The sequence below is a fragment of the Leucoraja erinacea genome, chromosome 28 (assembly GCF_028641065.1).
Source record: "Leucoraja erinacea ecotype New England chromosome 28, Leri_hhj_1, whole genome shotgun sequence".
In the NCBI taxonomy this organism is placed as follows: domain Eukaryota; kingdom Metazoa; phylum Chordata; class Chondrichthyes; order Rajiformes; family Rajidae; genus Leucoraja; species Leucoraja erinaceus.
The window spans coordinates 1,095,471-1,119,683 of record NC_073404.1 but is presented as its reverse complement, the minus strand read 5'-3'; the positions used below and the strand labels follow the sequence as shown (position 1 = coordinate 1,119,683).

The 24,213-nt window shown below is 45.2% G+C and overlaps 1 protein-coding gene across 4 annotated transcripts in view; it reads left to right on the top strand.

Moving 5' to 3' along the window:
* The window catches only part of LOC129710497 (SH2B adapter protein 2), an 89,053-nt gene that overhangs the window by 16,581 nt on the left and 48,259 nt on the right, over positions 1-24,213 (top strand). For all 4 annotated transcript variants that reach the window (XR_008725685.1, XM_055657456.1, XM_055657455.1 and 1 more), the window contains exon 4: positions 11,263-11,364. Coding sequence is in view for 3 of the 4 variants with exons in the window: in XM_055657456.1 (XP_055513431.1) it covers positions 11,263-11,364 (102 nt within the window). In the remaining variant the exon portion in view is untranslated. The remainder of the gene's footprint in view (positions 1-11,262; positions 11,365-24,213) is intronic.

Below are 24,213 nucleotides of genomic sequence, written 5' to 3'. Positions count from 1 at the left end.
AAGTTGATTTACTTGGCCGTGGACCTTAACTGTTCCTTTCCACTCAACACAGCGTTGCCTAACCTGCCAAGTTTCCAGTGTTCACATTTCATTTTAGATTTCTAGCATCTGCAGTATGTTGTTTATTGTTAATTCACTGCACTTCCCTTTCTCATTCCCTCTATTTTCATCTCCTTCAGACAGCAGCTATAATTAATGAGTGGGTTCTCCATTCTCTCTGAGCCAGTATCAATACCACTTGTGCCATTCAGTCTCTCCTGGTCACCACATACATTCTCTCCACCACTCCCAGTCTGCATTACCAGTTTGATGGATGTATGACCACTGGATAAAGAACACAGGGCAGCACAGTGGTGCAGCAGTAGAGTTGCTGCCTTACAACACTAGAGACCTGGGTTTAATCCTGACTAGGAGTGCTGTGACCATGTGGGTTTACTCCGGGTGCTCCCCTCCCCACGTTACAAAGGCATGTGGATTTGTAAGTTAATTGGCTTCTGTAAATCGTCCCTAGTTTGTAGGATGGAACTGGTGTATGGTGATCAATAATCGGTGCAGACTCGGTGGGTCAAAGGGCCTGTTTCCACGCTGTATCTAAACTAAACTAAAGCAGGATAAGTTCTGAAATCCACACAGGGTTTGGCTGGTTTTTGAGTTCCAGAAAGGGTGGCATGTTGGCGCACCGGTAGAGTTGATGCCTTACAGCGAATGTAGCGCCGGAGACCCGGGTTCGATTCCGACTACAGGTGTTGTATGTACAGAGTTGTACGCTCTCCCCGTGACCTGTGTGGGATTTCTCAGAGATATTCGGTTTCCTCCCACACTCTAGAGACGTACAAGTATGTAGGCTAATTGACTTTGTAAATCTAAAAATTGTCCCGTGTGTGTAGGATAGTGTTAATATGCAGGTATCGCTGGTCGGCATGGGCCAAAGGGCCTGTTTCCACGCTGTGTCTCTAAACTAAACTAAACTAAACTGGCCGGTGTAAATACATTCCTCTCATTGCTTTCTTGACAGCTGGGCTGAATTCCTTTCCTCAATTCTTAACTCCATGATTAACCCAATCATCCCTAGGATCATTCTGGTAAACCTCCTCTGGACCCTCTCTAATCTCTAGTAGTTGCTCTACTAATCAAGAGGAGCATCCTCCACTGAGGTAAAATGGGTGTAAAAATAAGAAAGGTGCAATGGCTCTAGTGGGAATGTACAATAGCCCCCCCCAATAGCCAGCGCCAGATAGAGGAACAGATTACAGAAAGATGTCAAATCCACAGGGTTGGGTAATGCGTGACTTAACTTCCCCAATATTTGCTCAGTGCAAAACGCAGAATTTCTAAGATGTATCCAAGACTCTTTCCTGAACCAGTTTGTGGATAGTATAACTTGAGAAGGGACCAGCCCTTGTACTGGGAAATTAACCTGGCCCGGTGACTGGTGTCACAATGAAACAGCATTTTGGGGATAATAATCACAACTCCATGTTTCAAGATTGTTTTGATCAGCGAGAAAGCTGGACTGTGCAGGAAGTTACTAAATTGGACCAACCTAAATTGCAACATTATTGGGCAGGAGCTCAGGACGGTACATTGGAAACAGTTGTTATTGACTAAGTCCACATCTGGCAAAGTCATTTAAAGGACAGGTGATCAAAGTTCGAGACTGGCATTTTCCAGTAAGGAGGAGGGATAACGATGGCAAAGTAAGGAACCCGTGGATCACAGAGGTGTACATTTTCATCAAAAATGTAAAAGGGGTTTAGAATGATGAAGTAACAATTCAAGCGGATGATTAGAAGGGTCAAAAGAGGCTATGATATGTCATTGGCGAGTCAGATTACCCCCCCCCCCCAAGCTTTCTATATCCATATTAAAAACAGGGGGTAACCAAGGATAAAGGAGGGAATTTATGTTTGGAGTCAGAGGATGTAGATGAATAGTTTGCACCTGAATTCACCAAGGAGGAGGACATGGAAGAGTGAGTGTAGGAAAGAACTGCAGATGCTGGTTTAAATCGAAGATAGACACAAAATGCTGGAATAACTCAGCAGGACAGACAGCATCTCTGAAGAGAAGGAATGGGTGACGTTTGGAATTGAGACCCTTCTTCAGGGAGGGTAGTGTTGAGATTGCGAATACGCACGGGCAGTTTGCGACTGGGAAGGAAGTGATGTTGGGGCTCCTGAAGATCATTAAGGTGGATAAATCTCCAGGACCTGATGGGAGCATCCCAGGTTATTGTGAGAGGCAACAGAGTAGGCTGCAGGAACCTTGATGAAGATCTTTGTATCTTCAGGTGACAGGTGAGGCTCTGGAGAAATTGAGAATAACCAACAGAATCTTAATCCTGAAGATTAAGGTGCGTGGGATACACAGTGACTTGGTTGTTTGGATTCAGTCTGGCTTACTCATGGTCAACAGAAGCTTGTGGTGAAGGTTGTTATTGTGGATGGAAATCTGTGACCAGTGGAGTTCCATAAGGATCTGTGCTGAGACCTCTGTTTATGGTATATATGAACAACCTGGATATAAATATAGATTGGTTGGTTATCGTCATACAACATGAAAACGAGTGTCTTCAGCCCAACTCGTCCATACAGTCCAAGATGCCTCATTAAAGCTAGTCCCATTTGCCCACGTTTGGCTCATATCCCTCTAACCTTTCCTAGCCATGTACCCATCCAAGTGTCTTTTAAATGTTGATATAGTATTAGGCCGGCACATTGCCAGAGACCCGGGCCTCGATCACGACCTCGGGTGCTGTCCCTGTAGAGTTTCCACATTCTCCCTGATTCTTGGTGACTTTAATATTCATGTCTGCTGTCCCACTAAGCCTCTTGTGAGTGAATTTATGAACCTGGTTGAGTCCTTCAATCTGACTGTGCTTACCACTGGACCCACTCACATGCTTGGCCATGCACTCGACCTGGTGCTATCGTCTGGTCTCCCAATCTGTAATACAGAAATTATTGATGCCTGTCTGATCATAGTGCAATTATACTCGATGCATCTCTGCCTTTCCCTCAAAATCCTATCTCCCTGCTCGCTATTCCCGTTACGTAAACTCTTCAACTGCCAGTAAGCTCTCTGAGGCTCTCATGGCTGTTGCCGACATCTGCACCATCGAGGCGTCTCCCCCCCCCCATCTCAGCACTGACGACCTAATTTCTTTATTGAATACCACTTGCTCTTCCATCCTGCATTCTGTTGTTCCTCTTAAAATGAAAAAGCCTAAGCCTAAAGGCTGGCCCTGGTTCAATGACACCACCAGAGCCCTAAGAAGAGAGTGCAGAAAATCAGAAAGGAAGTACAAATCTGATAAGTTTCAAATTTCCTTTGAACTTCTGAGAAACAATCTTCTCAAATACCAGGAAGCAGTAAAGTCTGCGAGAACAAAATACTTTTCCGACCTCATTTCCAAAAACGCCCATATCTCCAAGGTCCATTTTAGTATAATTACCTCTATCGTATGTCCTGCCCCCAGTACCAGCTTAGCTGGGTCCCCTGCTAAGTGCGAAGAATTTACTACATTTTTCACTATGAAAGTTAAGAACATCAGATCGAATATTTCCCCTCCCATCCGTGACCTAGCTGTCTCATTGGTCTGTTCTTCAAAATTAGATTGTTTCCTACCTGTTACTCTACCCTCCCTTGTAAAGCTGGTCACCATGAAACCTGCATCCAGCCCCCTCGACGCTGTCCCCTCTGCCATTCTGAAGGATGTCATTACAATAGCCGGTCCCAGCATCCTCGTCATGATCAACAGTTCTCTGGCCATTGGCACTGTTCCTACCTGCTTCAAGCACACGGTGGTTCAGCCCCTACTGAAAAAACCTAACCTGGACCCAACCTTGCCTAATAATTACAGACCTATTTCCAAACTGCCTTTCCTTTCAAAAGTCCTTGAAAAGGTAATTTAAAGTCAACTTATGCTTTACCTTCACCAAAATACCATCCTTGAAACTTTCCAATCAGGATTCAGGGCTCACCACAGCACAGAGTCTGCCTTGTTGAAGGTACATAATGACCTACTTCTCACCTTTGACTACGGCGACTGTGCAAATCCTGCTCCTTCTTGACCTCAGCGCAGCATTTGATACAGTCGACGCACCATCCTAATTGACCGTCTCCGGTACGGGGTTGGTATTGATGGCACTGCCCTGAGCCGGTTCGTCTCCTACCTCAAAGATAAGAGTTTCTCTACAGACATAGGCAACTCTTTCTCCTCCCCAGCTGGCCTTTGCTGCGGGGTTCCACAAGACTCCATCCTCTTCTCCCTGTATATGCTCCCCTTAGGCTAAGTCATTCAAAGGCACGGCATTTCCTTCCATTACTATGCAGACAATACACAACTCTATCTCCCCCTGAAGCCCATCAACCGATCTAATCTACTCAGCCTTATCCACTGCCTCGAGGATATAAAGTGTTGGATGGCCCAGAACTTCCTCCAACTAAACGAGAGTAAGTCTGAGGTAATCCTACCCGGCCCCTCGGACTCAATCAAAACGATAGCAGGCAGCCTTGGAAGCCTTACCCCATTACTCAAACCTCACGTCAAAAACCTTGGCGTGATATTTGCCTCCGCGATGAAATTTGATAAACAAGTCAATGCCGTGGTAAAAGCTAGCTTCTTCCAGCTTCGGACAATAGCTAAATTCTAACCTCAAAAAGATCGAACACTCATTTATTTCCTCCCGCTTTGATTACTGCAACTCCCTTTACACTGGCATCAGCCAATCATTCCTGTCTCGCCTGCAATTGGTCCAAAACGGCGCAGCTCGACTCCTGATGGGCACCCGAAAAAGGGACCACATCACCCTGATCCTGGCCTCTCTCCACTGGCTCCCTGTGCAGTTCCAAATCAATTTCAAGCTCCTTCTTTATGTATACAAAGCCCTTAACGGGATTTCCCCCACCTACATCAAAAGTCTGCTCACCCACCATACCACCTCCTGGTCCCTCAGATCGGCCGACTTGGGGTTACTGAACATCCTGCGGTCTAGGCATAAGCTCAGGGGCGACCGCGCATTTGCAGTTGCAGCTCCTAGACTATGGAACAGCATCCCTCTTCCCATCAGAACTGCCCCCTCCGTCGACTCTTTTAAGTCTAGACTTAAAACTTATTTCTACTCTCAAGCCATTCTTGAGGCCCCTGAGGGAGATGTATGAATGTATTTGTGTATGTATTGTTGATCTACATTCCACTGTGTGCAGCACGTTAGTACCTGCACCAATGTAAAGTACTTTGGTCAACGCGAGTTGTTTTTAAATGTGCTATAGAAATAAAATTGACTTGACTTAACGGATGCAGGACTTCAGGGTAAAGAGCACATAGTGTCGCAGCAGTAGAGTTGCTGCCGTACATCGCCAGAGACCTCTGTTCGATCTTGAAAACGTGCTGTCTGCACGGAGTTTCCATGTTCTGTCTGTGGCTGAGTGGGTTTCCTCCGGATGCTCCGGTTTCCTACCACATCCAAAAGACGTGCAGGTTTGTAGGTTAATTGGTCTTTGTAAATTCCCCCTTTGTGTAGGAAGCAAACCACAAGGTGAGATACCGTAGAACTAGTGTAAACAGGTGAGCTATGGTTGGTGTGGAATTGGTGGGCTATGGAGCCTGTTTCCACGCTGTATCTAAACTAAATTAGAAGTATTTGCTTCAGCTACCTCCTGGCAGCTCGTTCCATGGACTACTGAGTGAAAATGTTATCCATCATGTTTGTTTCTTGTTTTTGATTCCCGTGCCCTGGGTAAAAGACACTAGCATTCACCCCATCTATCCACATGGTTAGTGAGTTTGAAAACAACACTAAACCTATCCTATCCATGTACCTGTCTAAATGTTTAGAAAACATCACAATAGCACCTCCCAACTATCTCCTTCGGCAGCCCATTCCATACACCCACCACTATTTTTGTGAAAAAATTACTCCTCAGGTTCCTATTGAATCTTTCCCCTTCGCCTTAAACCTATGACCACTGGTTCTCTATTTCCCTGCTTTGGGTAAGAGACTCTATGCATTTTCCCGATATATTCCTTTAAAAAATCTTGGCGTGATATTTGACTCAGCACTGAAATTTGACAAACAAGTCAATGCCGTGGTAAAAGCTAGCTCCTTTCAGCTTCGGACGATAGCTAAAATAAAACAATTCTTCCAGTTTGATGACCTCGAAAAGATCATCCACACATTTATCTCCTCCCGCCTAGATTACTGCAACTCCCTTTACACTGGCAACAGCCAATCTTCCCTGTCCCGTCTGTAACTGGTCCAAAACGCCACAGCGAGACTCCTGACGGGCACCTGAAAAAGGGACCTCATCACCCCGATCCTGGCCTCTCTCCACTGGCTCCCTGTGCGGTTCCATATACATTTCAAGATCCTCCTCTATCTCTACAAATGGGCTTGCCCCCACCTACATTAAAAGTCTTCTCACCCACCACACCACCTCCAGGTCCATCAGATCGGCCAACTTGGGGTTACTGAACATCCCGCCGTCTAGGCATAAGCTCAGGGGCGACCGCGCCTTTGCGGTTGCAGCTCCTAGACTGTGAAACAGCATCCCTCTTCCCATCAGAACTGCCCCCTCCATCGACTCCTTTAAGTCAAGACTAAAAACTTATCTATACTCCCAAGCCTTTCTTGACGTCCTCTGAGCGAGGGCTATATGTATATACAGTGGCTTGCAAAAGTATTCATACCCCTTGAACTTTTCCACATTTTGTCACGTTACAACTACAAACGTAAATGTATTTTATTGGGATTTTATGTGATAGACCAACACAAAGTGGCGCATAATTGTGAAGTGGAAGGGAAATGATACATGGTTTTCACATTTTTTTACAAATAAAAAACTGAAAAGTGTGGCGTGCAAAAGTATTCAGCCCCCTTTACTCTGATAACCCTAAATAAAATTCAGTGCAACCAATTGCCTTCAAAAATCACCTAATTAGTAAATAGAGTCCACTTGTGTGTAATCTAATCTCAGTATAAATACAGCTGTTCTGTGAAGACCTCAGAGGCTTGTTAGAGAACATTAGTAAACAAACAGCATCATGAAGCCCAAGGAACACACCAGACAGGTCAGGGATAAAGTTGTGGAGAAGTTTAAAGCAGGGTTAGGTTATAAAAAAATATCCCAAGCTTTGAACATCTCACGGAGCACTGTTCAATCCATCATCCGAAAATGGAAAGAGTATGGCACAACTGCAAACCTACCAAGACATGGCCGTCCACCTAAACTGACAGGCCGGGCAAGGAGAGCATTGATCAGAGAAGCAGCCAAGAGGCCCATGGTAATTCTGGAGGAGCTGCAGAGATCCACAGCTCAGGTGGGAGAATCTGTCCACAGGACAACTATTAGTCGTGCACTCCACAAACCGGGCCTTTATGGAAGAGTGGCAAGAAGAAAGCCATTGTTGAAAAAAAGCCATAAGAAGTCCCGTTTGCAGTTTGCCACAAGCCATGTGGGGGACACAGCAAACATGTGGAGGAAGGTGCTCTGGTCAGATGAGACCAAAATTTAAGTTTTTGGCCTAAATGCAAAACGATATGTGTGGCGGAAAACTAACACTGCACACCACCCTGAACACACCATCCCCACTGTGAAACGTGGTGGCAGCATCATGCTGTAGGGATGCTTTTCTTCAGCAGGGACAGGGAAGCTGGTCAGAGTTGATGGGAAGATGGATGGAGCCAATTACAGGGCAATCTTGGAATAAAACCTGTTAGAGTCTGCAAAAGACTTGAGACTGGGGCGGAGGTTCACCTTCCAGCAGGACAACGACCCTAAACATACAGCCAGAGCTACAATGGAATGGTTTAGATCAAAGCATATTCATGTGTTAGAATGGCCCAGTCAAAGTCCAGACCTAAATCCAATTGAAAATCTCTGGCAAGACTTGAAAATTGCTGCTCACAGACGCTCTCCATCCAATCTGATTGAGCTTGAGCTATTTTGCAAAGAAGAATGGGCAAAAATGTCAGTCTCTAGATGTGCAAAGCTGGTAGAGACATACCACAAAAGACTTGCAGCTGTAACTGTAACGAAAGGTGGTTCTACAAAGTATTGACTCAGGGGGGCTGAATACTTTTGCACGCCACACTTTTCAGTTTTTTATTTGTAAAAAAATTTGAAAACCATGTATCATTTTCCTTCCACTTCACAATTATGCACCACTTTGTGTTGGTCTATCACATAAAATCCCAATAAAATACATTTACGTTTGTGGTTGTAACGTGACAAAATGTGGGAAAGTTCAAGCGGTATGAAAACTTTTGCAAGCCACTGTATGTATGTAGTTTGTTTGTTTATACTATTCTTATAACAAATGTAAAGCACTTTGGCCAATGAGAGTTGTTTTTTAAATGTGCTATATAAATAAATGTGACTTGACTTGACTTGACCACTTGCTCCCTCCAGTACTTTGTTTTGGGATTTAATGTTGGTCCTATTGTACTTAAAGAAACCAAAATGACTATTTACAGACTTGAATGACTATTTACAGACTGGAATAGATGAACAGGTGCTTCAATGGAAGGGCCAGTTCATGAAACTAACAGCAGGATCCATCATTGACACTCTGCATGTTCCAGCGATTTCTACATCCGTGATCTCCTTATAGAAACATAGAAAAATAGAAAATAGGTGCAGGAGTAGGCCATTCGGCCCTTGGAGCCTGCACCGCCATTCAATATAATCATGGCTTATCTTAAACTTCTTTGGTCGTTATATATTCTGTAGAACTGTTTCATCAACTTTCTCGTTAATTGGTTCGGGCATAGGGTATGAGAGTCAGGAAGGCACATTGCAGCTTTATAGGACTTTGATTAGGCCGCATTTAGAGTATTGTGTACAGTTCTGATCAACCCATTACTGGAAGGATTTGAGATGGTGCAGAAGAGGGTTACCAGAATGGGTATCAGCTAGAAGAAGAGGTTGGACAAACTTGGATTGTTTTCTCTGGAGCGCCGGAGATTGGGGGAATATATAATGGGGGTGTGGCATAGATAGGATAGAGAGTCAGAACCTTTTTCCTCAGGGTTGAAATCTCAAAGACTAGAAGGCATATCTTTAAGGCCAGAGGGGAGAAGTTTAAAGGAGATGTGCAGAGAAGTTTTTATTTTGCACTGAGTGGTGAGTGCCTGGAGTGCACTGCAGGGGTAATGGCGGAGGCAGATATGATAGTGGTGTTCAAGAGGGTTCTGGAGAGGCACTCACTTCTCATCATTCTCTTCCATGTACAAGGAATGGAATGATATCGATCATGTGTCATGATCATCGATCAGGCAGATTAACTTGGCATCATGTTTGGCACGCACATCGTGAGAGCATGGCTTGTACCTGAGCTGTACTGTTCTAGCTCTCCACTGTCCACCCCCACAACACGTCCCACCCCATCATTTCATTATTGTCACGTCTACTGAGGTACAGTGAAAAGTTTTATTTTGCTTGCTACCCAATCAAATCAAATCATACTGCACATAAATACAATCAAGCCAAACTCAAGTACAATATGTAAAGTGAAGGTAAAGATACAGAGGGCAGAATATATTCCTCAGCATTGCAGCGCCCCAATTCCAAAGACAAAGTCCAATGCTTGCAAAGAGCTGAGGGGAGTCGGACAATACCCTAGCTTATGGAAAGATGGTTTAGAGAAGTGGAAAAGAGAAGTTCGATGTTCTGGCTGAACACAGTATTTCTATTTCGAGGGAGAGAGGGAGGGAATGACTGAGGGTAGGAGACAGGAGAGGGAGGGAGTGGGGGAGGGGAGGAGGAGAGTGGAACAAAGAGGTAGGGTGAAGAGGAGGGGGAGGGATAGGAGGGGGATGAGGAGGAATGGAGGAGGATAGGGGTAGGAAGAGGGATGGCGAGGTGCAGTTAATGGAGGGTTGCCGTGACTCGCGTCACAACGGGAACCCCTCAGCCGTGCCTGCGCAGTTGGGGGCTATGGGTAAGTGGTGGAATATTGCTTTGGGGGAACCGGAGCAAATGGGTCCCACTTGGTCTAGTTATTTATAAAAACAATGTTACAAATAAGTTATAAGGAGTTACAAATGAGTCGGAAGAAAGGCCCTGATCCAAAACGTCACCCATCGTTTTTCTCCAGAGATGCTGCCTGACCCACTGAGTTACTCCAGCACTTTGTATCTATCTTTGGTAGAAATCGGCATCTGCAGTTCATTGTTTCTACGCGTTGTTACAAATACGTTTTCAGCGGCATGAATAATCTGTCCTTCATATTCAAAGACTTGCCACATGCACATTTGGCTCCTCCATATCTATCCTGTTGTAAAGTTCAACAGCATCTCATATTTCGCTTGGGCAGCAGTGGTATGAATATTGATTTCTCTACTTTAACTAACCCCAGCATTCCCTTTCTCTATCTCTCCCCCACCCAAGCCGCACCAGCGTCTCATTTTCACCCAACAAATTACTAATAATCGCCTGTTTCCTTTATCATCGTTTACTTTTTTGTATATCTTTCATTCATTGTTCTGTATCTCTCTACATCATCATCTATATGTCTCGTTTCACGTATCCCCAACCAGTCCAAAATGTCACCCATTCTCTCCAGAAATGCTGCCTGTCCCGCTGAGTTACTTTTTGTGTCTATCTACAATTTAGTTTATATTGCATATCTGCATATTTAATAAAATCACTTCCCTTTACACTAATGCTGAGTTTAGTTTTCCCGTCTGCTTGTGGTCATCCTGTGATGATGTATGAGATCTGGCTTTTGGATCTTGCACGTGGCACAGTGGTGCAGCGGGTAGTGCCACTGCCTCACAGCTCCAGAGACCCCGACTCGAACCTGACCTAGGGTGCCGTCTGCATGGCGTTTGTACCATCTCCCTGTGACCGCATGGGCTTCCCCCGTGTGCTCTGGTTTCCTCTCAAATCCCAAAGACTTGCTGGTTTATAGGTTCATTGAACTCTGTAAATTGTCCCGTGTGTGTAGGAGTTGAAGAGAAAGTGGAACAACCATGTGCATGTTCCAAGTATTTGAATGTGATGGAAAGATTGCTCAGGCTGCTGAAAACGTATTAGAACCAGTGTGAGCAGGTGATCGGTGGGCCGAAGGGCCTGTTTCCACGCTGTATCTTTCAATCAGTAAGAATCCCCCCTTGATGTTGAGTTCTGCCCAGTGGCCAGCATTGTACTGGTGGCTCCAGAGGTCTGTTGTGAGGTGGGGGTGAGGCAGCTGCCCAGTGACAGATGGGGAGTCTGTGTGTTTGTCCCAGGCAGTGACATCTTCTCTTCTCTTCACAGTCAACAAAGTCACGGGTCAGTATCCCGCTCTCTGCCATCGTGGAGGTCCGCACCACCATGCCGCTAGAAATGCCGGACAGAGACAACACCTTTGTGCTGAAGGTGAGTGTGTCAGGTGGCCTGCACTCCTCGCCGGCCCGCGTTAGCCGTGTACATCACGGTGGTGCTGGTGGATCACGATGCTGCCGTCCACTGTCAGCAGTGGGGAGGGGGGTTAACTACACACTGGGCTGTGTGATGGGGAAATCTTTGCAATTGCATGTGCGTTTGTAGGTTAATTGGCTTCTGTAAATTGCCTAATGTGTAACATAACATAGAGCTAGTGTAGGGGTGGTCAATGGGTGATCAGTATGGACTTGGTGGGTTAAAGGGCCTTTTTTCACACTGTATCTTCCAATTCTAAGCTCCTTCTAGCCACTAGTGTGAAGCTCAAAGCAAGCTGGAAGCACAACAGCGCATATACTGCTGGGATAATAAGCAACTCGATGTATGAACATTGAATTTTCCTATTTCAGGTCATCCTTAACTCCCCCGCTTCACCTCTCTTTGTCCTTCTGATCCACCTCCAGTCCTTGCATTTTTGTTCCCTTTGCTAAACCCCTCACCCTCCTGCCATCCCATCGCCTATTTTTGTCCCCCCCCCCCCTCCCCCCCCCACCTGCTTTCAATGCACCACTTTACCCTCGCCAATCTGGTTCCATCTGTCCCTCATCTCTCCACTAATGTTTCCCATTGTCACCCTTGTTACACTCTGGACTCTGGTCTCCACTCTCACTCCATCCCCTTTTTCACCATGTCTGCATCCTTTTTTTCATCCATCTGTCTCAAAACTCCACCTCTCCCCAATCTGTCTCCTGCCCATCACCCATCACCCTCTTTGGTCCATCCATCACCACAGGCCGTTGTCTCCACCCGAAATGACAACAAATTCCCCCCCCCCCCCCCCCCCCCCCCCCCACCCGCACCCTCTTCAAAGCTGTTGTGTCGTCCCTAAAATGTGCCCCAAACAACAATAATAGACAATAGACAATAGGTGCAGGAGTAGGTTATTTGGCCCTTCGAACCAGCACCGCCATTCAATGTGATCATGGCTGATCATCCCCATTCAGTACCCCGTTCCTGCCTTCTCTCTATATCCCCTGACTCCACTATCTTTAAGAGCCCTACGTAGCTCTCTCTTGAAAGTATCCAGAGAACTGGCCTCTGAGGCAGAGAATCCCACAGACTCACAACTCTCTGTGAGAAAAAGTGTTCCCTCGTCTCCATTGTAAATGGCTTACCCCTTATTCTTAAACTGTGGCCCCTGGTTCTAGACTCCCCCAACATCGGGAACATGTTTCCTGCCTCTAGCGTGTCCAAACCCTTAATAATCTTATATGTTTCAATAAGATATCCTTTCATCCTTCTAAACTCCAGAGTGTACATGTCCATTCTCTCAGCATATGACAGTCCCGCCATCCTGGGAATTAACCTTATAAACCTATGCTGCACTCCCTCAATAGCAAGAATGTCCTTCCTCAAATTAGGGGACCAAAACTGCACACAATACTCCAGGTGTGGTCTCACTAGGGCCCTGTACAACTGCGGAAGGACCTCTTTGTTCCTATACTCGACTCCTCTTGTTATAAAGGCCAACGTGCCATTCGCTTTCTTCACTGCCTGCTGTACCTGCATGCTTACTTTCATAGACTGATGAACAAGGACACCCAGATCCCGTTGTACTTCCCCTTTTCCCAACTTGACGCAATTTAGTTAGTAATCTGCCTTCCTGTTTTTGCTACCAACGTAGATAACCTCACATTTATCAACATTAAACTTCATCTGCCATGCATCTGCCCACTCCCCCAACATGCCCAAGTCACCCTGCAGTCTCATAGCATCCTCCTCACAGTTCACACTGTCACCCAGCTTTGTGTCATCTGCAAATTTGCTAACGTTACTTTGAATCCCTTCATCCAAATCATTGATGTATATTGTAAATAGCTGCGGTCCCAGCACCGAGTCTTGCGGTACCCCACTAATCACTGCCTGCCATTCTGAAAGGGACCCGTTAATCCCTACTCTTTGTTTCCTGTCGGCCAACCAATTTTCTATCCATGTCAGCACTCTTACCCCCAATACCAGATGCCCTAATTTCCCCACTAATCTCCTATTGGGACCTTATCAAATGCTTTCTGAAAGGCCAGGTACACTACATCCACTGGCTCTCCCTTGTCCATTTTCCTAGTTACATTAACAAAAAATTCCAGGCGATTAGTCAAGCATGATTTCCCCTTCGTAAATCCATGCTGACTCGGACCGATCCTGTTACTGCTATCTAAATGTGCGGCTATCTCATCTTTTATAATTGACTCCAGCATCTTCCCCACTACCGATGTCAGGCTAACTGGTCTATAATTCCCTGTTTTCTCTCTCCCGCCTTTCTTAAAAAGTGGGATAATATTAGGTATCCTCCAATCCATAGGAACTGATCCTGAGTCTATAGAACATTGGAAAATTATCACCAGTGCATCCACAATTTCTAGAGCCACTTCCTTAAGTACCCTGGGATGCAGACCATCAGGCCCGGGGGATTTATCAGCCTTCAGTCCCATCAGTCTACCCAACACCATTTCCTGCCTAATGTGGATTTCCTTCAGTTCCTCTGTCACCCCAGATCCTCTGGCCACTACTATATCAGGAAGATTGTTTGTGTCCTCCTTAGTGAAGATGGATCCAAAGTACCTGTTCAACTCATCTGCCATTTCCTTGTTCCCCATAATAAATTCACCTTTTTCGGTCTTCAAGGGTCCAACTTTGGTCTAAACTAATTTTTTCCTGTTCCCATACCTAAAGAAGCTTTTACTATCTTTCTTTATATTCTTGGATAGCTTACCTTTGTACCTCATCTTTTCTCCCTGTATTGTCTTTGAAGAAAAGTTTGAAGAAAGGTTCTGCCTGACTGTTCTATGCCAATGCCCTGATAATTCCCAGCTGCATTCTCTTGTCTCCAATGTGACCATTGTCCTGCCCCAGGCCTCAACGCCTCTGATCTCTGGCAAAGCCAAGAAAAGACAAAGACAAAGACAAAGGACATTTATTGTCACATACACCAATTGGTGCAGTGAAATTTGAGTTGGCTGAGAGTTTCCTGTATTTTACCCCTCTTCTTCTGTTCACTCTTGCTGTTGGCTTTGTTATTACTTTTCAATTTTCTCTCATAATCCATGTTTTCCATCTTTAGTGCAGGTCCACCAATGGTTTTCAAGCAACAGGAGGTGCAGCACCTCCTTTAATCCGGACAAAATTACGAGAGTGCACTTGAAAAGAAAGGCACCAAGACAAATTCCTTGTATGTATACATACTTGGCTAATAACATTTATTCAATTCAATTCTATTCAATCAATTCAAACCCCCTCCGGCCCCTGGAAGTCCCCGAAAATGTGGAGCCTAGGCCGAGTGAGGCGACTAATTTTAACCTCATCAGGACTTCCGTGCCAGTGGAATTTGCCCCCTGCGGCCGGAGGCTGTGGAACTCCAGCCCAGCCGGAGCTGGCAGAACCATTCCCATAGCTAACTTCCGAGACCAATGTTGTGGGTCCTCTGAGGTCATGACCTCTGTTGGGATAATCCAGCAAGGCTCTGGAACCAAGGGTGCGGGAAAATCGGTGGTGGACTTGTATCTTTTTGTCCTCTGCTGCTGGTTTCTGAAAAGTTCCCAGTCCTCTATTGCACCATCAGTGTTTATTACTTTGTTTACTCTGGTCTTTGATTCAATCTGAGCTTTCCTTACCTACCATCTACCTCATTGGAGACCTTCGGACTATCTTTAATCTGACTTTACTGGGCTCTATCTTGCACTAAACATTATTTCCGTTTATCCTGCATCTGTACACTGTGGGCGGCTCGATTGTAATCATGGATAGTCTTTACGCTGACTGGGTAGCAAGCAATATAAAAACCCAGTTTTTTGCTTCACGTCGGTACTCGTGATAATAAACTAAACTCATTTTTTCCTTGGCTTTTATGTCCCTCTCTAATTGAAGGATCATTTTTTCTGGGTGTTTTGCACTAACTGTGACTACGTATCTAGTGACCTTTACTTCAGCCTGCGTATCCAGATAACTCCACCGTATTTCTTCATACGTGAAGATAGACACAAAAAGCTGGAGTAACTCAGCGAGACAGGCAGCATCACTTGAGAGAAGGAATGGGTGACATTTTGGGACGAGACCCTTCTTCATACGTGCCTTTGTTTGAGTCGAGGAGACTGGTTTTAGACCCGAGCCGTATTTGGAATTCTCATGTTGTGACCCCTGCTCCCTAACACGTTCTCACACATAACTAATTGTAACCCTGTTGTCCCTGGGTCGAGTCTGGGCCACACTGCTGCTCCTGGTCAACCCACAAATTCCTGTTGTGATTTGGCCGTCGATAAGCGGGTTACCCACGGTTATTGTCGTATTCTTCTTGTACAGCTTCCCTTTTTCCCCATTTACAATTTCACCGCTACATTGTAGCATGAGTAATACGATCTGTTGATCAAGAGCTTTCCACCTCCCTCTGGGGCCTGGGAAATGACTGATTAGAAGGGTTGGGAAAGGCAGGGGTACTTCCTGGAAGGACACAAGTGTGCTGCAGTAACTCAGCAGGTCAGGCAGCATCTCTGGAGAACATGGATGGGTGACGTTTTGGGTTGGGGCACTTCTTCAGACCGATTGTGCAAGAGGCAGGGGGTGGGGAAAAAGCTGGGAGAGAGGAGAGGCAGGACAAAGCTGGACACTTCCTGGATATTGGAATTCCCTTTTGTTGGAGAACGTCCGTAGACGGACAAGTTTGTAGTCTAATTGGCTTTGATAAAATTGTAAATTGTCCCTAGTGTGCGTTGGATAGTATTAGTGTATCCAAACACTATCGGCGCAGACTCAGTAGTTCAAAGGACCTATTTCTGTGCTGTATCTCTAAACTAAACTAAACCACTTATGAACTGAGTCCAGTAACTAAACAGTCGCAGCATGGTTGAGGCCATTCAGCTCGTCGACTCTATCCTGGTTCTTTGTCTATGTCTATACCCTTAGTGATTTTTAAATACCTCCTTTAGAGCCACACACAAGCTCCTCTATCCTAATTGAAATCTCTCCAAAGTAAGATCACTCAAACCTGAGATTGTTCTGGTAAATCTCTTGCACCCTTTTCAAAGTTGTTATTTCTTCCCTATATTGTGCCCAAAGCACGCAATGCAACACTTTGAAGAAGGGTCCCAAGCAGAAAATTTACCATTCCATGTTCTCCAGAGGTGCTGCCAGACCCGCTGAGTTACTCCAGCACTTTGCCCATTGTTGTGAACCAGCATACTTGTTTCCTGTTTGACAGGAATGAGGACAGAATAAAGTGGGGGCTAGAGTAAAATTAATGTAACATGATGATTGGCATGGTGTTGGTTTCCATGATGTATCTCTCCGTGATTCCATGGTCATAATCTCGATGTGCCTTGCTTTGATACATATTCTCGCTCTACAGTGCCATATTATTCACCTTGTCTGCTGCAAATATATGCAAGAACCTCGGTCCCCTGTCTGCTGCTTCTTAGTTGGAGCCGTGGGTCTCCTGTTCGCCTTTGGGATGGAAACATTGATGTTCAGTTCCCATCCTGCCACCATCAGCTCAATTCCCCTCAGTCGATAACAGCTTGGAAAATCTGCCCCTGAATCTGGAGCTATGCGTTTTCAAACTTCTGTACTTCGTGCCTGATGGGAGAGGGGAGAACTGGGGTAAGACTGGTCTTTGATTATGCTAGTGGCTTTGTTGAGGCAGCATAAAGTGTACATGCAGTCCATGGAAGGGAGGTTGGTTTGCGTGATGGTCTGGGCTACGTCCACAACTCTCTGCAATATATCGTGGTCTTCACTGGAGCTGTTCCCAAACCAAGCTTGGCATCCTGCTAAGATGCTTTCTGTGGGGCATCTGTCGAAGTTGGTGAGTTGTTGGGGACATGCCAAACTTTCTAAGCCGCCTAAGGAAGTAGAGGCATTCTTGGCCATTGCTTCAATATAGGTGGTCCAGGACAAATTGCTGGTGATATTTACTCCGAAGAACTTGAAGCTTTCGAGCATGTCTACTTTGATGCCATCAATGTTTACTGGGACGTGTGTACTGCTTCGCTTCCTCAAGTCCATTACAACTCACGAGCAGACCCTTTGGTCCACAATATCTATGTCAAACATGATGCCAAGACAAACTCTTATCTGTCTGCACATATCCCTCCATTCCAGGCAAATCCATGGACCTATCCAAAAGTCTCTGAAGTACCGCTATCCTATCTGACTCAACACCACCGCCGGCAGCACGTTTTAAAAGTTTTTTTAATAGATATAGTGCGGAAGCAGGCCCTTCGGCCCACCATGTCCGCACTGACCCACAATCCCCGCACGCAATAGGCAATAGACAATAGGTGCAGGAATAGGCCATTTGGCCCTTCGAGCCAGCACCACCATTCACTGTGATCATGGCTGATCATCCACACTCAGTACCCCGTTCCTGCCTTTTCCCCATATCCCTTGACTCCGCTATCTTTAAGAGCTCTATCCAACGCTCTCTTGAAAGCATACAGAGAATTGGCCTCCACTGCCTTTTGAGGCAGGGAATTCCACAGATTCACAACCCTCTGTGTGAAAAAGATATTCGTCATCTCCATTCTAAAGCCCCTGAGCCACTTATGTGACCTTGGCACGCTAATTACGCGACCTCGTGGTCGAGTTGAGGTTCGACGGTCCCGCGAAGGTCGCACACGATTTCATGCGCCCGCACAGCCGTCTGGAGCGCGTGACGTCATTTGAAGATGGACGGCAGCTTCTCTGGAGAGAAGGAATGGGTAACGTTTCGTGTCGAGACTCTTATTTAGTCTGAAAGAAGGGTCTTGACCTGAAACGTCACGCATTCTCTCCAGAGATGCTGCCGGTCCTGCTGAGTTACTCCAGCATGTTGTGTCTATCTTCAATTTTCTTTGCCCCGCTCTGGGAGTAGGAGTGGGGGCGGATCTGGACTGCAACAGCCGTGAGCCCCAGGCCGAGTTCGACGATCATTTGCTTGCTTCTGCTGCTGTTGGAGACGTTGCTTCGCGCCAGGGTCTTTGGCCGTCAGTTACGCAACAAGCCGTTGGCGCGCGAAGATTTCGTTCGCTACAAAAATTTGGTAGTCCCGCGTGATGTCGCGCACAAATACATAACCCTCCGCGCTTCTCAGTGGGACCGGCCCCACGTGGCCATATGATGCCCGTGCACCTCAACGCGACGATGAGGTTGCGGAATTTGCGTGCCATGGACACGTAAGTGGGTCAGGGCCTTAAATCTCCTTATTCTTAAATTGTGGCCTCAGGTTCTGGACTCCCCCAACATCGGGAACATGTTTCCTGCCTCTAGCGTGTCCAATCCCTTAATAATCTTATATGTTTCAATAAGAACCCCTCTCATCCTTCTAAATTCCAGTATACAAGCCCAATCGCTCCATTCTATGAACATATGACAGTCCCGCCATCCCTGGAATTAACCGTGTAAACCTATGCTGCGCTCCCTCAATAGCAAGAATGTACTTCCTCAAATTTGGAGACCAAAAGTGCACACTTCAGGTGTGGTCTCACTAGGGCTTTGTGCAACTGCAGAAGGAATTCCTTGCTCCTATACTCGACTACACTTGTTATGAAGGCCAACATGCCATTTGTTTTCTTCAGTGCCTGCAGTACATGCATTTACACTTATACCAAGCCAATTAGCCTACAAACCTGTACGTCTTTGAAATGTTGGAGAAAAACCGAAGATCTCGGCGAAAACCCACGCCGTCACAGGGAGAACGTACAAACTCCGTACAGACAGCCCCCGTAGTCAGATGGAACGCGGGTCGCTGGCACTGTAAGGCAGCAACTCTGCTGCTGTGCCACCTATGTTCCAGACACTTACCACTCTTTGTGTAAAAGAAAATTTGCTTTGCAAATCTCCTTTAAACTTTGCCCCTCTCACTGTAAAACAGTTTTTTCATCCCCAGAAGAAGATTGTGTCTACCCCATCTATGCCTCCCATAATTGTATATACAGGTCTCTTCTGTCCTCTGACACTGTCGATGCACTGACTTTGTTGGCCTTCATTTCATCCTAAATTATGGAGGACCCTGTCCGTTGGGATTGCGTATTTCACTCAGACCAACCAACGCTTAAATCTAAGGTTATCGGGCATTTTGACAGACTTAATCACTGTATAAACCATGGGAATTATCAGCAGAATATAAGTATTTAATGGGAATTCCTCTCACAGTATATTGAAGCACAATTCAGCTGGGAAAAGCATAATTGGTTTCTGACAAAGATTTCCAAAGTTTAGCTGTTTTACAATTACAGTCTACTGGATTTCCGGCAAGGATCAATTAATGGTACAGTTAGTGTTCCCTGATGTGGAAAAAACATTGCATTTTTTCACTCAAAGGGTTGTGACCTGTCAGTTGAAAAATATCATTTTTATAAAGCAAAGCACAGCAGGGACATTCTGACAGTCTACCCTATCTATGCCTCATGATTTGATATACTTCTATCAATGGGGGTCGTCACTTCACAACATGCTTCCATCTGCATCTTTACATCAACGTTCAACTCTGGCACCATTTGCTTTAGAACATAGAACACGACAGCTCAGGAATGGGCCCTTCAGCTCTTAATGTTTGTGCTGAACACGAAGCCAAATTAAACTGATCTCATCTTCCTGTACATGATCCATATCCCTCTATTCCCTGCACTTCATGTGCCTTTCTAAAAGTCTCATATACGGCACTATCGTATCAGCCTCCTCCACCACCACCCCTGGCAGTGTTCCAGGCCCCCATTACTCTGTGTTGAGAGATGGATTGATAGATAAAAACTAAAAATTCACCCGCACATCTCTATTAACCTTTCCGCCTCTCACCTTTTTAGCTCTGCTCTCTAGTGTTGGACTTTCCTACCCTGAGGAGAAAGGTTCTGACTGTCTACCGTGTCTACCCCTCTCTTCTATCTTCTCCCCTTGACCTCTGATGCTCCAGAGAAAACAATCCAAGTTTAACCAACCTCTCCCTGTAGTTTAACCTATCTAATCCAGGCAGCATTTTGGTAAACTTTCTCTGCTCCCTTTCCAGAGTCTCCACACCTTTCCTGTTATAAGGCGTCCAGAACTGCACGCAATACTCCAAATGTGGCCTAACCAATCTCCCATAGGGCTGCATCATGACTTCCTGACTTATAATGCCACGAGCAATGAAGGCAAGCATACCATACAAGTTCACGTTATTGGAGTAGAATTCGGCCATTCGGCCTATCGAGTCTACTCCGCCATTCAATCATGGTTGATCTCTGCCTCCTAATCCCATTTTCCTGCCTTCTCCCCATAACCTTTGACACCTGTTCTAATCAAGAATTTGTCTATCTCTACCTTAAAAATATCCACTGATTGGCCTCCACAGCCCTCTGTGGCAATGAGTTTTGCAGATTAACGACCCTCTGACCAAAAAAGTTACTCCTCACCCCCTTTCTAAAAGAGCCCCCTTTAATTCTGAGGCTATGACCTCTGGTCCTAGACTCTCCCACCAGTGGAAACATCCTTTCCACATCCACTCTATTTATGCCTTTCATTATTCTGTAAGATTCAATGAGGTTCCCCCCTCAACTTTGTAAACTTCAGCGTATCGAGGCCCGGTGCTGTTAAACGCTCATCATATGCTAACCCACTCATTCCTGGAATAATTTGTGTAAACCTCTTCTGGACCCTCTCCAGAGCCATCCTTAGATATGGGGCCCAAATTTGCTCACAGTACTCCAAATGTGGCCTGACCAGAGCCTCAGCATTGCATCTCTATTTTTGTATTCCGCCTTTACCTTTCTAGATGCCTACCCTCTTTTTGTAATATTTTAAATCTAGCAGGATGCTTAGGATTAGCATCTTGTGGCAGCAAGGTGGCACAATGGTAGAGTTGCCCCTTGCAGCACTAGAGATCCGGGTTTGATCCTGACTACGGGTGCTGTCTGTATGGAGTTTCTGTGTTCTCCCCGTGACATGCGTTGGTTTTCTCCAGGAGCTCCGGTTTCCTACCACACCCCAAAAACATACGGGTGTGTAGATTAATCGGCTTCATAAAATTGTAAATTGTCTCTTATGTGTGTCGGATAGTGTTAGTGTGCGGGGATCGCTGGTTGGCCCAGCCCCATCATTCTGCTGGTAATCATGAGTTCAGGAAGTGATGCATTGATGGTCTGTAGCAGGGCGCTACTAAAGAGGAGGTAGTCAATGTCTTGGATTGCTGAAGGATGGATAAATCTCCACAAAGCTAAGGGAAGCTGTGGGAGAAAATTGCTGGGCCTATGGCAGATGTTAGCATCTTCACCAACCCCAGGTGGCATCTACAGACTTGAGAATGGCCAAATGTTGCTCCTTTATTTGGGAGGTGATTTTAGCCAGGTTACTACAGGGCAGGGACCTTGCATCAGTAATAAGAAAATTACTAGAGGAAAAGCTTAAGAAATGGGAAAGATGTACATTTTAAAATACGGGCGGACCATGGCTTTCTTCAGGGAATATCTGTCTCACAAATTTGCTTTGAGTTTTTGAGGCAATAACTAAGAAGATTGATGTAGGCAGGGCAATTGTCATTTAGGACATTAGTAAAACATTCGATGAGGTTGAGCTGTTTAAATGAGGCAGCACAGTGGCGCTGCACTTTCCTCCCGTACTCCAAAGACGTACAGGTTTGTAGGTTAATTGGCTTCAGTAAAAATTGTAAATTGTCCCTAGTGTGGGTAAGATAGTGCTAGTGTACGGGGATTGCTGTTCGGTGCGGACTCAGTGGACCCAGGGGCCTGTTTCCGCTCTGTATCTCTAATCTAAGCTTAATTACATCCAAAATGAGTTTGGTGAAAGGTGGCAGAGGTTAGTGTCGACAGGATACCTTTTTGATTTGAGTCTGCAACTAGTGGTGCTGGGACCCTTATGAATATATATTCATGACTTGGATGTGAATGTGTACGATATGGTTAATATGTTTGCAAAGGAGACATATGTTGTAGTTATGTGAGGATGTGTCTAATCTTAGTGCCTGGAACATGCTGCCAGGAGTGATGGTGGAGGCAGATACAAAGAGGCGTATAATAGGCTTTTGGAAAGGCACATGAATATGTAGGGAATCGAGGGATATGGACCAAATGCCTGGAGATGATGAGTTCATCGTGGTATTATGTTCAGCAGGAATACTGTAACCCGAAACACAAGGAACTGCAGATGCTGGTTTACAAGAAAAAGGCGCTGGAGTAACTCAGCGGCTCAGGCAGCATCTCTAAAGAACAAGGATTGTTTTGGGTCAGAATCCTTCTTCAGACTGATTGTAGTAGGAGAGAGAAAACTAGAAGAGGGATGACGATTGGACAAAGTTTGCCAAGTGATGGATGGATATAGGTGCGCGGGGGTTGGGATAGACACATGGTTGGGGATAGGCCAGAGATTAAAAGGAAAAAGGTAAGATAATGTTTATAGGTTTAGTTACTTAAAATTGGAGAATAAACTAATTGTCAGCGCAGATATCGAGGGCTGTGGAGCCTGTTCCTGTACTGTACTAAACTATGTTCCAATTGAAAGAAAGTTTGCACCTGTCATAATCGAGGGCATGCAGAAGAGATTCACCAAGATATTGTCTGGAATGGAGGGCTGTCGTTATGTGGGAAGATTGGAAAGGCTTGGTTTAGTCTCACTGGAATGTAGGAGTCCGAGTGGTGTGTTTACGTTTGATCGGATAGATAGTTTAGCAATGTTACAAAATTTTGAGATTTAAAAAATCAAGTCTGCAATTTATCCCATCAGATAAAGCATAACAATAAGTTTAATTTGACACCAAATTCACTTTCATATCTCAAGTATTAAAAAAGTTATGACCATTTTCATACTCGGAAATTAGCATCTTGTTCCCTATTGATTTTCAATGGACATTACAAAAAAGCTGTGATCTTGGATAATCAAAAGCCCATTTCTTAAGGAAAGATTAACATTTTTAAATAGCCTAAGTGTCCAAAGATTATTCACAAATAATTCACAATATAACATGATTTTTATATCTAATTTACATTAATTTATAGGCCAAATGGAAGGAATTTAGTGTTCAATTGCTGTAAATAAATGCCCATTTAAATCGGATTTCTAGTGGGTTCATGTGGAACGCGCTGGTTTAGAACGTTGACATAGCGCTGGATTAGTGCCCTCAAATGCCGAGAAAAATACTGCGGGATATAAAAAGCCCAAAATGAACTATTCGTTATAGATAACTTGATATATAGGGTTATATATATGCCCCATTTAATGTAAAAATAAGGTACATACCTTTAATTGTTTGCTTTATAAAACCCTGGGGCTGCGAGAGGTTGCGGAATGAAACAGTAATTTTAAAACTATTAGAACTATATTATCGAGGCCTATAAAACTAATAATACCTTTTGCGACCGGGTCTTGCAGCGATTTTTCGTTAATGATTTACTAGGCTGAACATGTGCGATTAGTACAGCCTAGTAAAAATCGCGTTTTAAACCCGCCCCCTCCAAACAGCGCCAAAATCGCGGCCATGGCTGAGGGCAGATTCCCAATGACGATTCAGGTAGGTTTTGTAACATACCTAGATAGTTAGGATCTTTTTTCTCTGGGCAGGGAGTTTAGAACAAGTGGGCAGTGTTTTAAGATGAGAAGGAAGAAATTTAAAGGAGACTAGACCAGGTGTCGACCCGTTGGGTCTGCTCCCCCAACGCAAGATTTCACCACTCACCCGTTCCCCCAACGCAAGCCGTTCCCTTGGCAGCAGGTACAATTATAGCTATGAGATATAATTACAACATAGCTATGAAAGGTATGGAGGGATACAGGTCTATTGTGCGCAAATGGGATGAGCATCGATGGACCTGGTGGCCAAAGGATTGTTTTGGTGCA